General features: G+C 48.7%; 1 protein-coding gene across 2 annotated transcripts in view; it reads left to right on the forward strand.

The window, feature by feature from the left end:
• Positions 1-538: 538 nt before the first annotated feature.
• ATP2C2 (ATPase secretory pathway Ca2+ transporting 2) overlaps positions 539-12,894 on the forward strand; it is an 83,293-nt gene continuing 70,937 nt past the window's right edge. For both annotated transcript variants that reach the window (XM_025370291.1, XM_025370292.1), the window contains exon 1: positions 539-724. In XM_025370291.1, the coding sequence (XP_025226076.1) occupies positions 626-724 (99 nt within the window). In that variant the 5' untranslated portion in view covers positions 539-625. The remainder of the gene's footprint in view (positions 725-12,894) is intronic.

The raw sequence follows: 12,894 nt of genomic DNA on the forward strand, positions 1-12,894 counted from the left end.
GGACTCACTCCCAGGGCCCTGGAGGTGGGGGGTCTTAGCCTTCTGCTCCCCGCTCAATGACAGACTAGGTCGCCGAGGCTCAGAGAGGCCACGTGACCCATCCAGCGTGCCCAGCCGCAGGTGTGAGTCTGAGTCAGCTCCAACCACCTCGCTCCCGGCGCCTTAGAGCGGCCCACACTGCCTTCCTCAAGAGGATCACCTGGGGCTCGTTAAAAACTCAGCTCCCGGGGGCTCCAAACCCAATAACTGGGCAGGGAGGGGTCTGGGAATCCGGATTTTAAACCAGCGTTTGCTCCTCCACCTCCCCCACTCCAGGTGATTCTGAGGATCTGCAAGTGTGGGAAACAGCCCAAGCCCTGAGGCGACGCAGCCGCTCCCTGGGCCTTCGATGGCAGCCGGCGCTGTCCCCAGGGGCCCTGGGGTCCCAGGCGAGCTCGCGGGGCGGGGCCAGGTGAGCCTACACCTCCCTGTGCGCAGCCCCGCCCCGGGGGCGGGGCCTCACCTGGCGCGGGCAGGTAGACAGCTCCCTGGTAACCGGGTCTGGCCCAGGAGGCTCGGGCGCGCGCAGCCATCCCGGGCCTCGCCGGGGACCGAGGGAGGCAGGCAGCGCCTGCGCCCGCTCACCATGGTCGAGGGACGCGTCTCCAAGTTGCTGAAGAAACTCGGCTTCTCGGGCGGCGGCCGCCAGTACCAGGCGCTGGAAAAGGACGAGGAGGAAGCCTTGGTGAGTCCGGGCGACCCCGTGCCGGGCGTGCGACCCGACCCCCCATCCCCTCTGTCGTAACCGACCCCGACCCCAGACCCCGCGTTGGCGCTGCGATTCGCGAACTGGTCCTCCTCCCCCGGTTCCGGAAAGAAGCCGTCCTCACAGCAGCCACGCTCTCATGTGTGCTCTGGCCCGGGGAGCTCAGCACTGAACCCTCACGTGAACCCATTTTGCAGATGAGAAACTGAGGCCGAGAGTGGTTACGTATATTGCCTAAGGGGCACGGAGCTAGGAAGTGACCTGGCTGGAAACTTAACCTAGGTTTCTCTGACTCCGGAGAATTAAAATTCCTGGGTCTCCAGACTTGGGCTGCTTTATGGATTTTTAAAACTTAAATTGGAAAATAAAATTAGAGGGATGCAAAAAACAAAAGATTGCTGAAATGTTGTAGCAATAATAGAAAGCAAAGTTGGAGCTGAGGGACCTCCCAGCCTCACTTCCTACAGGCAGGCACTTTTAGAAAGCCACCCGGAGCTGTCGGCCTGCTTTGCAACCTCCAGGGGACCCCCTGGGGTAAAGCAGCAGGGTGCCAGGGCAGGGCGGTTCATGAGGGAACAAAGTGGCAAAGCTGTCAAATAAAGCCCCTCCTGTTCCTCGGATTCTTGGAAGCCAGAGGTGAAGCCAGGCTTGAGGGTGACCCAACACCCTTCTTTTCAGCTTCGCAAACAGAACTCCTTGCACGCTTTAAGGGCAAGGGGGCATTGAATTTCTGCAGAGCGTTTCTTTGCACGCCAGAGGGCCGTTGCACTTTTTTTTTTCATTTAAGCTTAAGCAGTCATTCAAAAATACCATTTCTGAACAAGTCCCCTGGGTTGCTAATGAGAACTATGACTTGGCAATGGCCTTTTGACCAGTGAGAGGAAACTTCAAAGGTACAATTACCTTTTAATAATAATTATAAATAAAAAAAAGCTGAAAAAGTATTTGACTTAAAATTTTATTTTTTTCTCCCAAAGAATACTAATGGTCAAAACATTTTGTTTGTGAGATTAAGTATTCATCCTTTTTAAAGATAGTGTTTCGGGCTTTTTAAAAATAGTGTTTTATACATCCCTGTTGATGTAAGAATTCTGGTGTTAGGGTGGTAGACCACAGGACCACGTAACTAGCAGTTTTTGAACAATCTCGATTTTTCTGAAGTGGCGTGTTAATGTTGATAGGATATAGAGTTCAATTAATTTGCTGTGATCTATTTTTCTACTTGTGTGATACGTTCTGCTAAAGGAGTTTGAAGTTTATTTGCCAGCACAGGTTGCCTTTCCTACGTTGCCATTCCTGTTTCTTCCTTTCCATCTTTTGATTTTTGCGTCAGGCCAGGTATTTTTCGAACACTCCTGATGTGTAGTTGGTTACCATCAGGTTTCATAGGATGTCCAGGAATGCAGGTGCATGGATGATGTAACCTCAAGGGAGATGCTGGGGAGAGTTTGATCTCTGTGTCGGGTGGACTCCATCCCTCCAAAGCTTTGCAGAAGAGTTCTCAAAGGTCCGACAGGTGTTGAGCCGGTCTGTTGGTATGCTCTCCCACCTGGCTGTGGACCAGGGTGCTCTCAGCAGCATCCTGAGGCCTTGGGTGCGTGACGATGGGCAGTGTGCCGCACCAGGAGGCTGGTGATACCAGCAGCCGGCACCAAAGGCCAGCTGAGAAATAAGGCGTGCTGTCTCCAGAGGCAGCATTGTGCAAACCCAAGAAATAACGATGAAAATCGATGGGAAGTGTGAGGAGGGAGGGAGGTGGGGAAGCCGGGAGGCTGGGCGAGGCACTCACTTCCTGCCAGGTCAGCTCAGACCTGAGCACCTCCTTTGCTCTCATACTCCTATCCTCTCGTCGAAACGCCTTCCTCCCAGGGTTTGGAAAGGAGGCAATGTGTGTTGAGGTGATCACTTCTACAATACTTGGAACCGTCTTTTATGAGCACTAATTATATACCACATCCAGGATGCCTGTAGGAGGCCTCTAAGCCCTCCCCTCCCCCAGCCACTTTGACCAGTTACGCCAGTTCTAATAGTGATTGTTACTGAGAACCTGCTGTGTCTTCTCTCGGGCCTCTTACCTCCAACGTAAGTTTTACTGTCATCCTGTGATCAGTGAGGATGTGAAGCTCCTAGTGGGGCCACTTTCGTTTGCTCAGTGAGCATTTCCTGACAGCCAGTTTTGCCAGGCACCGAGATACAGGTGTGTACAAAACACAGTTCATAGAGGAGGCCAACGGGCAGCTGAGAAACCAGGAGATGCTTTATTTGAGACCCAGTGGTCTTAAGTGCACTGGAGAATCAAAGAGTAGAGGACCAGACAGAGGACTGGTGGTTAAGAGGGGAACTGGAGACTGGATTTCAGCATTTCCAGGAATGGAAAGAAAGGTGTTTGAGTCGGGCGCAGTGGCTCATGCCTGTAATCCCCACACTTTGGAAGACTGAGGTAGGAGGGTCGCTTGAACCCCAGAGTTCAAGACCAGCCTGGGCAACATAGCCAGATGCCATCTCTGCAAAAAAATTTAAAAAATTAGGCATGGTGGTGTGCACCTGTGGTTCTAGCCGTTCCCAAAGCTGAAGCAGGATTGCTTGCACCTGGGAGGTCAAGGCTGCAGTGAACTGTGATCATGCCACTGTGCTCCAACCTGGGCAGCAGAGTGAGACCCTGTCTCAAAACAACAACAAAAAGAAAGGTCTTTGAGAGGCCTCCTTAATTTAGTTACTAGAAAAAGTTTCTCACTGCTGACCTGAACATTAAGGTAAGGAAGAGATTGGACCAGAAATTCCTGCTTCCCAGGTGACTCAGCGCTGACTCCGGGGGAAGCTGTCTCCGCCCCTCAGGGCTCCCATCTCTTGACTGAGGCAGGTATAGCCCCAACCCACTGCCTCCCTGGCTGGTGAGCAGATTCCTCCTTCTGGGCTCTGCAGGGTGAGGCTTGGATCCCAACCGACACATGTAGTGACCACCCATCCATTCAACCTAGATTCATGGAGAGGGGCTCCCTCTGTGTGCCAGGTGGGTGCTACAGGCTGGGGTTGAGGCTGATAAGGACGCACAGCTCCCTGCCCTCAGGTATCCCATCCGGGAGGCAGAGACAGGCACCCAACAACAGGTCACAGTTCACTGTTTAGTGCCGATGTGTCAGAGCTGGGAGAAAGACGTGATGTTTAAGATGAATAGGAGTGGCAAAGAGTGAGCTGGATGAAGGGCAGGGGTTGACAGTGAGTTCTAGACAAAAGAGGGAGAGGCGTTGGGGTTGGTAGGATGAGGCTGCAGAGGAGGGTCGTACGGAGCCTTGTCAGAGTGTGGGTTTTATCCCTGGAGCAATGGGGGATTGTTGAAGGGTTTTAAGTCAAGACATGACAGTCACTCATTTATTCACAGATGGGCCCAACATTAGAACCGTGATAAAACAGGCACAGTCAGATTTGTGTTTTTAAGAGATTACACTCAGTTACCGGAGAAGAGTATATGCATGGGAATTCTGAGGCTCAGGCACACACAACCTTAACCCAAGGCTTGCCCAAACTCACAAATCATTAGTGTTTCTCAGAATTTAGCAACGTGTGGGCATCTTCTTAAATAAACATACTGAAACCCCACAGTGTTTTGTTTGTTTGTTTTGAGACAGAGTCTCGCCCTGTCACCTAGGCTGGAGTGCAGTGGTGTGATCTTGGCTCACTGTAACCTCCGCCTCCCAGATTCTCCTGTCTCAACTTCCCGATTAGCTGGGATTACAGGCACCCGCCACCACGCCCAGCTAATTTTTGTATTTTTAGTAGATACGGGGTTTCACCATGTTGGCCAGGCTGGTCTCAAACTCCTGACCTCATGATTCGCCCGCCTCAGCCTCCCAAAGTGCTGGGATTACAGGCATGAGCCACCGCACCTGGCCAGTGTTATCTTAAATGATTTGTATGAAAGTGTGACTTCAAGTAAGTATAAGCATAAAACCTATAATAAACATAACTGTTTGCTTATAACTCAATTATAAAATCAATTTAGGCTGGTCGCAGTGACTCACCCCTGTTTTCCCAGCACTTTGGGAGGCTGAGGTGGGTGGATCACTTGAGTCCAGGAGTTCAAGACCGACCTGGCCAATATGGTGAAACCCCTCTCTACTAAAAATACAAAAATTAGCCGGGCATGGTGGCAGGTGCCTGTAATCCCAGCTACTGGGGAGGCTGAGGCAGATAAATCCCTAGAACCCAGGAGGCGGAGGTTGCAGTGAGCCGATATCACAACACTGCACTCCAGCCTGGAAGACAGAGCGAGACTCCCTCTCAAAAAAAAAAAAAAAAGTTATAATAAAATTATAAAGTACACATAAAACAGCCTTATTTTGATATATTGGCGATGTTCTATTAAAACTTAATCAGGCTAGGCATGGTGGCTCACACCTATAATCCCAGCATTTTGGGCGGCCGAGGCAGGTGGATCACCTGAGGTCAGGAGTTTCAGACCAGTCTAGCCAACATGGCGAAACCCCATCTCTACTAAAAGTACAAAAATTAGCTGGGTGTGGTGGTGGGTGCCTGTAACCCCAGCTACTCAGAGGGGTGAGGCAGGAGAATCACTTGAATGCGGGAGGTGGAGGTTGCAGTGAGCCAAGATTGTGCCACTATGCTCCAGCCTAGGTGATAGAGCAAGACTCCATCTCAAAAAACAGAAAAGAAAAAAGACACTGGAAACCAAAGCCTTTTTTGAATCTCGTCTCGGAAATGAGATCTCATAACTTCTGCCATATTCTATTCATTTGATGTAAGTCTAGGTCTAGTCTACACTCAAAGGGAAGGGGTTACACAGGCCATGGGTACTGGGAGGGAGTAATGACTGGGGACCGCCTTAAAGGCTGCCCATTGGAATAGTAGAAAGAAGTATTTCCTTAAATGATGTCATTCACATTAAAAAAAAAAAAAAAAAACCCTAGAACCACATCTGACATGTCATCTGCTCACTAGTTATCTGTTTTGGTTAGTGTTTTCATTCATCTTGAGTTCTGTTCTTTAAACTCTTTTGGACTTTTGATTTTGAAAATGCTGATGCTGAGAATGTCTGCTAACGCGTGTGTGTACAAAATGACATTTACATTTGTCAGGAATTTGTTTGCTAGTTTAGGATAATCAGACTCAAACTCAAGTCCAACTGCCAGCAAGCAGCCTGCGAATGCCAATTTTGAAGGCTGTCATCTGATTACCATAGAACTGGCTCGTTCACTTGAAGATAATGTTACTGTTGGGCGTTGTTGAAAGAGTATCTCTTCATTTGGTATCTATTTGTATTTACTACTACACTTAGTGCTTATTGACTGTGGCAGCTGCTATGTACAAAGACTGGATTCATGTAAGGCACCTGCTTGCAACGTGACTACACTTCTCAATATTTAGGTGTCTTAGAGTTTTCTCACCGATTCCACAATTGTGCACTGTGTGATAACTCAATTCTCCTGCTAACCTTTCTCTCTGAGCCATTGAAGCTTTCAGTGGGTATCAGCCTTCACTCGGAACCTACAGTGTGTGCTGTGGTCATTGTCATGGATGCAAATGTGCACGCTGGTGTTATGTCACAGTCCTTAGTTGTAAGTTGCCCCCCACCCCGGAAGGTCTGTGTGAATCAGACAGTCATTGAAACACTTTCAACGTTAGTAAGTTCTCGGAAAACTTGAAGGCTCTGAAGATGGCATCCCGGAAACCCTGCCCCCAATCCTAATGTCACAAGCTTTTTTTATTAAGTATAAAGAATGCTAGAGTCCCAAACTCCTAGGGAGAGGAAACTAGAAGGAACTTCCAGTGTGTTAAATGGTTGCTGCTTGGTGGCCATCATATTAGGGGTGGGGACTGGGAGCTGATGGGTGGTCCTGTGTGTTTTATTTGTGTGCACACAAGTTGTTTGTAGATTCGGTATTTCTCCTAAATCAGAGGCCATCTGGATGAGAACACAGGCAACTGCTATATCTTCAAGGGTAGACATTCAGCTGCTGTTTCTCTTTCATGGACAAAGAAATACAAGTTATGAAAGATGCAAGAGTTTGGGTTTTATTCCCACCCCCCCTAATAATCTATCGAAAAGGAGAAAAAGGGAATTAGCAGAAAGCTTATTCAGGGACCTCAAAAATCATGTAGAGTGTTTAGATGAACCTGTCTAAGTCAGATGTTGACATGGATGGTATTTGGATGGTTGTTTGAAGGTTAATATAGACACCTGGTAAAAAGGACTTGTCTCATACCAGATATGATGAAAACAAAAACTTTAAAACAAGAAATGAGATATTCAAAATATTTAAAGATGCCCATGAGTAGAGGTTTGTTTACACGTATTCTGGGATATCTAGGTAACAGAATTCTCACGGCACTGAAACTGATGCTGTGGAAGAGTATGTAATGACACAGTGGATGGCTAAGATTCTATCTAACGTTTTTAACATGAAAAACGACAAACACGGCTCGGCACAGTGGGTCACGCCTGTAATCCCAGCACTTTGGGAGGCCCAGGTGGGTGGATCACTTGAGGTCAGGAGTTGGAGACCAGCCTGACCAACGTGGTGAAACCTCATCTCTACTAAAAATACAAAACTGGCTGGGTGTGGTGGCATGCGCCTGTAATCCCAGCTGCTTGGGAGGCTGAGGCAGAAGAATCGCTTGAATCGGGGAAGCAGAGGTTGCAGTGAGCCAAGATCATACCCTGCACTCCAGCCTGGGTGACAGAGCAAGACTCTGTCAAAAAAAAAAAAAAAGAAAGAAAGAAAAAGAAAAATGTCAAACATACAGAAAAACAGAAGGACTAGACATCTGTCTGCTCGCCCACGTGGATTCCGTGATTCTTTTGCCATCTTTGCCCTGCATGATGCATCATTCAGTGGAAACAGGTGGTCGTAATTTCTTTTGGAAAAAACAAACTTTTACAATGTGCAGATAATAAAATCTGGAAAAAGATCATTTTGAGCGGTTTTTTTTTTATCTTGGAATGACAAATTTTCTTCTTTGTAATCTTGTGCATTTTCCAAATTTCCAGCCACAAATATGGTTTAATTTTGTAGCCAGAAAAAAAAGGACATGTGAAAAATAAAGGGGAAGTTTGAACAAAAGAAGGGGAGAGAAAGGATTGTGGGTTTTTAGGTCTGTGTTGCCTTTCAGGGCTGGGTGGGCGTAGCTGGGAGTGGTTCTGTAAACAGCATTATTAGACAAGAATCCAGATCCCCAGTGGGGGCGGTGTAGAGCGGTGCCAGCCCAGCTGGGGTGCCAGTGGGAGAAAGAGGAGGATGGGACGGCGGGGGGGTCTGTATGCTGTATGTGGCCATTTGGGGACTCCTGCAACCCCTTGGGGCTTCCCAACACAGAGGTAAGTAATTTGGGTCAGCGCATTCGGGACTTCCACAGGGGCGTTTGGAATGACCAAGGGCAGAGGGGAAAGGTCTCTGGTTCAAGGAAGGCAGGTAAGGCGATGAGGTTGACTTGAGGGCAGGACTGGCTACAGAATTCAGGCAGCAGACTGCCAATAGCAGGAAGACACTTGCTTCTATCTTCTGTGATCTCTCCCTTGACTGTCCTGGTGACTTCCACTTGCTATAGATTGTTGCTCTCCACCACACAAGGGATTACTACCGGGTGAGTGTAGACCAAGCGTGTTCAACCCGCAGCCCAAGGTAGCTTTGAATGCAACCCGACACAAATTCGTCAACTTTCTTAACGCATTATGAGATTTTTTTGCAATTTATTTATTTATTTATTTAGCTCATCAGCTATTATGAGTATTCGTGTATTTTATGTGTGGCCCAAGACAATTGTTCTTCCAATGTGGCCCAGGGAAGCCAAAAGATTGGACACCCCTTGTGTAGACCCTCCCAGGTGTCCCTCATCGGGAAGAGCAGTTGTGGCCACTGGGTGGAGTCAGGGAGATGCCAAGCCCCGGGTATACATCATCCCATGGGACTAAATTTCCACATCCACATTCAGATCCAATGATTACGCATTTCAACATGGCAGCTTGGAGCATGAAGCCTCAAGCCCAACACCCGTCCTGCACGGGGATCTCTGTGCAGCTGCACTGGCCTCATGCCCATGAGGCTGGCCCTGCTGAAGGGTTCTTGTCGGAGAGGAAACATCCAGTCGATACCTTCCCTGTAGACTGTCAGTGATTCTTCTCAATTGTCCTGGGGTTAACCTGGATCTGTGGATACTGCAGGGGCTAATAATCCCAGCACCTTTGGTCTCTAAGGCGTCTCACATGATGGTGATAAGAACACGGGAGACTTAGTAGTAGAAGTCGTGTGCTAAGACTGAGTGAGTAGTGGAAATCGTGTGCTAAGTTTCAGCGAGTAGTGGAGGCTGTGTGCTCAGTCTCAGCGAGTAGTGGAAGCCGTGTGCTAAGTCTCAGCGAGTAGTGGAAGCCCTGTGCTAAGTCTCAGCGAGCTGGTGGGAGTTTTTAATCCAGATCACCCGTCTTCCCTGTCCCTGCCTGGAAGGTGGAGTGGGCTGGAAAGGCATCTTTGTTGCCAATGAATGTGAATCCCAAAGTTGTCCAGCCAGCTGCCCTTGCTGGAGACTCCACTTCCTCACAGCTCATTCATTGTCTCAGTTCTGGAGGCCAGGAGTCGGAGAGCAAGGTGCCAGCAGGGTTGGTTCCTCCGGAGGCCTCTCTGCTTGGTTTGCAGATGGCTGCCATCCCCCTGTGTCCTCATACGGTTGTCCTCTGTGCGTGCTGCATCCTAATCTCCTTTTATGTGGACACCAGTCGTATTGGATTAAGGCCGCACCAATGACATCATTTAGCTGTAGTGACCTCTTTAAAGGGCCTATCTCCAAGTACAGTCACTTTCTGAGGACACGGGGTGTGGGGTTTAGGGCTTCAGCCTGGGAATGGTGGGGGGGTTGGACAACTCAGTCCAACACCATGTTCTGTGTAGAAATTGACTTGAAAGGTATTTCTTTGAGGAGCTGTGAGTCACAAGGAGAAAATGCGTGATTGTCTCTCGAGGCTGTAGCCCCTCTGGAAATGTTTATCACCTCTGCTGTCTGCCCCAAGTCCTCAGGTAGGAGATGTGGGGACGGTGCCCCTCTAGCCGGGCCGTATTCCTATGACCTTTCCTAAGACTCCCTGTGGCCTGTTGGAGAGAAGAGAGCCCAGCAGAGGATGTGTTGTTTGGCCCACCTTGAAACTCAAGTGCAAACAGAGACAGAGAAGAGAAGGGCCCAAGATCTGTGATTGCAGAGACCCAGGGGGAAGAGATGACAGGCAGGCACTGCACCTCACTTTCCTATGCCAAACCACGGATGCCGACTACCAGGCTAACTAGAACTGCTTATTTCACCCCTGTGTACCTCTCAGGACCCTCCCTGTCTTTGCCTCTCCAGCTGGACCGAATCTGGGGGCTCTGGGTGTAGGGGAAGGAGTGTTGGCCTGAGTGGCCACTCTTAACCATGAGCCACTGGTGTAGGGCAGACGGGGCCCATCCCTTGCTGGCCACATGGATTTAGGCAGGTGTCATCTTTCCACATTCCTGTGTCCTGGTGTGAAAGTGGAGGTGTTGGGTGCAAGAATGGAGGGCAGTGTTGGGCTCCCCTTCTGACGGCTAGGTTCCTCCCCCCATCCCCCCTCCCTTCCCCTCCCCCCTACCTTCCTCTCCCCCCTCTCCTCTCTCCCTTCTCCCCTCCTTTCCTTTTCTTTCCTTTCCTTTCCTGATAAGGTCTTACTCTGCTATCCAGGCTGGAGTGCAGTGGTGCAATCACGGCTCCCTGCAGCCTCAACCTTCCTGGGCTCAAGTGATCCACCTCCTGAATAGCTGGGAATACAAGCACACATAACCATGCCTGGCTAATTTTTGTACAGATGGGGTTTTGCTAAGCTGCCCAGGCTGGTCTTGAACTCCTGGGCTCAAGAGATCTGTCCACTGCGGTCTCCCAAAGTGTTGGATTACAGGTGTGAGCCACTTGGTGCCTGGCTGATTCTTTCTTTTGATGACATGTCCTACAAGTGTGGGCTGGGGACCAACAGCATGAGCATCACCTGGGAGCTTGCCAGAAATGCAGACTCTCAGGTTCCACCCTGGAACTACAGAATCAGAAACTCTGAGCTGGGTCCCAGCAATCTGAGACTCAGCAAGCCCCCCGGGGGGATTCTGAGGCTCCCTGGAGTGTGAGCACTGCAGCTCTGGATGATTAGCTTCTCTGTGTGTCTCAGACCCATCCTCCCATTTGCCAGCCCCTCTTGCAGATACTAGAGACAAAAGAGTGAGCAAAGCGCTAATCCTACTGAGTGGGGCTCATGCTCTGGTGGGGAAGGAAGATGTCTATCAAATAATTACTCCAGTGAGTACATAATTACACACTGAGATAAGCCCCAGGAAGGAAAGCAGAGCATGTAAGAAAGAAGGTAGGCGTGACCTGGGTGTGGGGGTTGAGTGGGAATGCTACTGTTAAAGTCCAGTGCCATCTGCGAAGACTTCCTGGAGGAGATGGCAGGAACTCAGAGAACTCCTGCATTTATTATTTTTCTTTTTTATATCAGCCACATTTTGCGGACCCTGGAGCCTACAGCCTGACCTGTAGTAGATTTCAGGAAAGATAAACTGGCCTCCCTCCCCTGTGATCTGGGTGGGAGGTGCCTGTTCCCCAGGGAAAGTCTATAGTCAGTCTCCTTCAGCAACACCTGTCTCACCAGCCTTTCTCCTCCCTCTACCGCCTCCCCCAGATATCAGCATACTGAAATTTGAGTGACAGTTTTGCCTTCACTTCTTATTGAATTCTGCCAATAGTAGTTGCTATCTACTATCTTGTGTGAACCAGGAATTGTATGGTTTTTTTTCTTCTTTCCCTTTTTCCTTCCTTCTTTTCCTGTCTATACTTGTCTTAATTTTTTTTTCATAAACCATAAATAAAAATTGGCACAATTTAAAATTCCTCCTTCACTCTCCCACTTTATGGATCCTATTTTCCCCCTTGACTTGGGGTGGGGGGAGGCGGAGGGAGGAAGGTCCTGTTTGTTTCTGATCCATTTGTGGTAATTACTGTTTGCCTGGGCGTTCTTGGCCCCTTTTCTGTGCAAGTCTAGAGAGGCTGCAGGATTGTGGTTAAGAGCACGGAAGTCTACAGCCCAGGCTGCCTGATGCAAATTCTAGTTCTGCCATTCGCCAGCTGTGAGACCTCAGGCAAACTTAATTTTTCCCTGCCTCTGTTTGTTCTTCTGTACAATGGGGTAGTAACTAACTGTACATACATCAGGGGGTCTGTTGTGGAATGGAGTCATTTAATATACATCAAGCATGTAAGGTAGCATCTGATCATGCTGATTTTTATTAGTCATAATTTAATTATTAGTAATTATTATTATACAACTACAGGCTGGGCGTGGTGGTTCACGCCTGTAATCCCAGCACTTTGAGAGTCTGAGGCGGGTGGATCATGAGGTCAGGAGTTTGAGATCAGCCCAGCCAACGTAGTGAAACCTCATCTCTACTAAAAATACAAAAATTAGCCATGTGTGGTGGCGCGCGCCTTAATCCCAGCTACTCAGGAGGCTGAGGCAGGAGAAGTGCTTGAACCTGGGAAGCGGAGGTTGCAGTGAGCCAAGATCACGCCACTGCACTCCAGCCTGGATGACAGAGCAAGACTCTGTCTTGAAAAAAAGAAAAAATATTTTTTAAAAATATTATACAACTACATAAGTGTCTTTTCCCTCACTGATTCTTGCTGGGCCCACTATTCTGCCCACTCCACGCTCCCATATTCCCGCGGTGTGTGTGAGTCAACACATCTTCCATGGCGGTATAGGCATTTGTATTTAACCCATTTCCTGCTGACAGTTAGTTGGTTTCCTTTTTTGGTTTTTAGAACAATGTCATAATGAACATCTATGGATATACCACATAGTTTTGAATCCTTACAGAAATCCCTGTAGAAATCTGAGGCTTAGAAAATGAAGTAATTTGCCCAGGGTCACACAACTCTTCATGGAATTGGGCCCAGGGCTGCCTGAATTCTAAGCTCGAGTGCCCTGGACTCCTTGTTGGTGTTAGGAATACCTCTGCTTCAAATGCATTCTTTTTTTTTTTTTTTTTAAGTTCTGGGATACATGTGTAGAATGTATAGGTTTGTTACATAGGTATACACATGCCATGGTGGTTCGCTGCACCCATCAACCCATCATCTACATTAATTAT

Source organism: Theropithecus gelada, chromosome 20, assembly GCF_003255815.1.
Source record: "Theropithecus gelada isolate Dixy chromosome 20, Tgel_1.0, whole genome shotgun sequence".
Taxonomy (NCBI): Eukaryota; Metazoa; Chordata; class Mammalia; order Primates; family Cercopithecidae; genus Theropithecus; species Theropithecus gelada.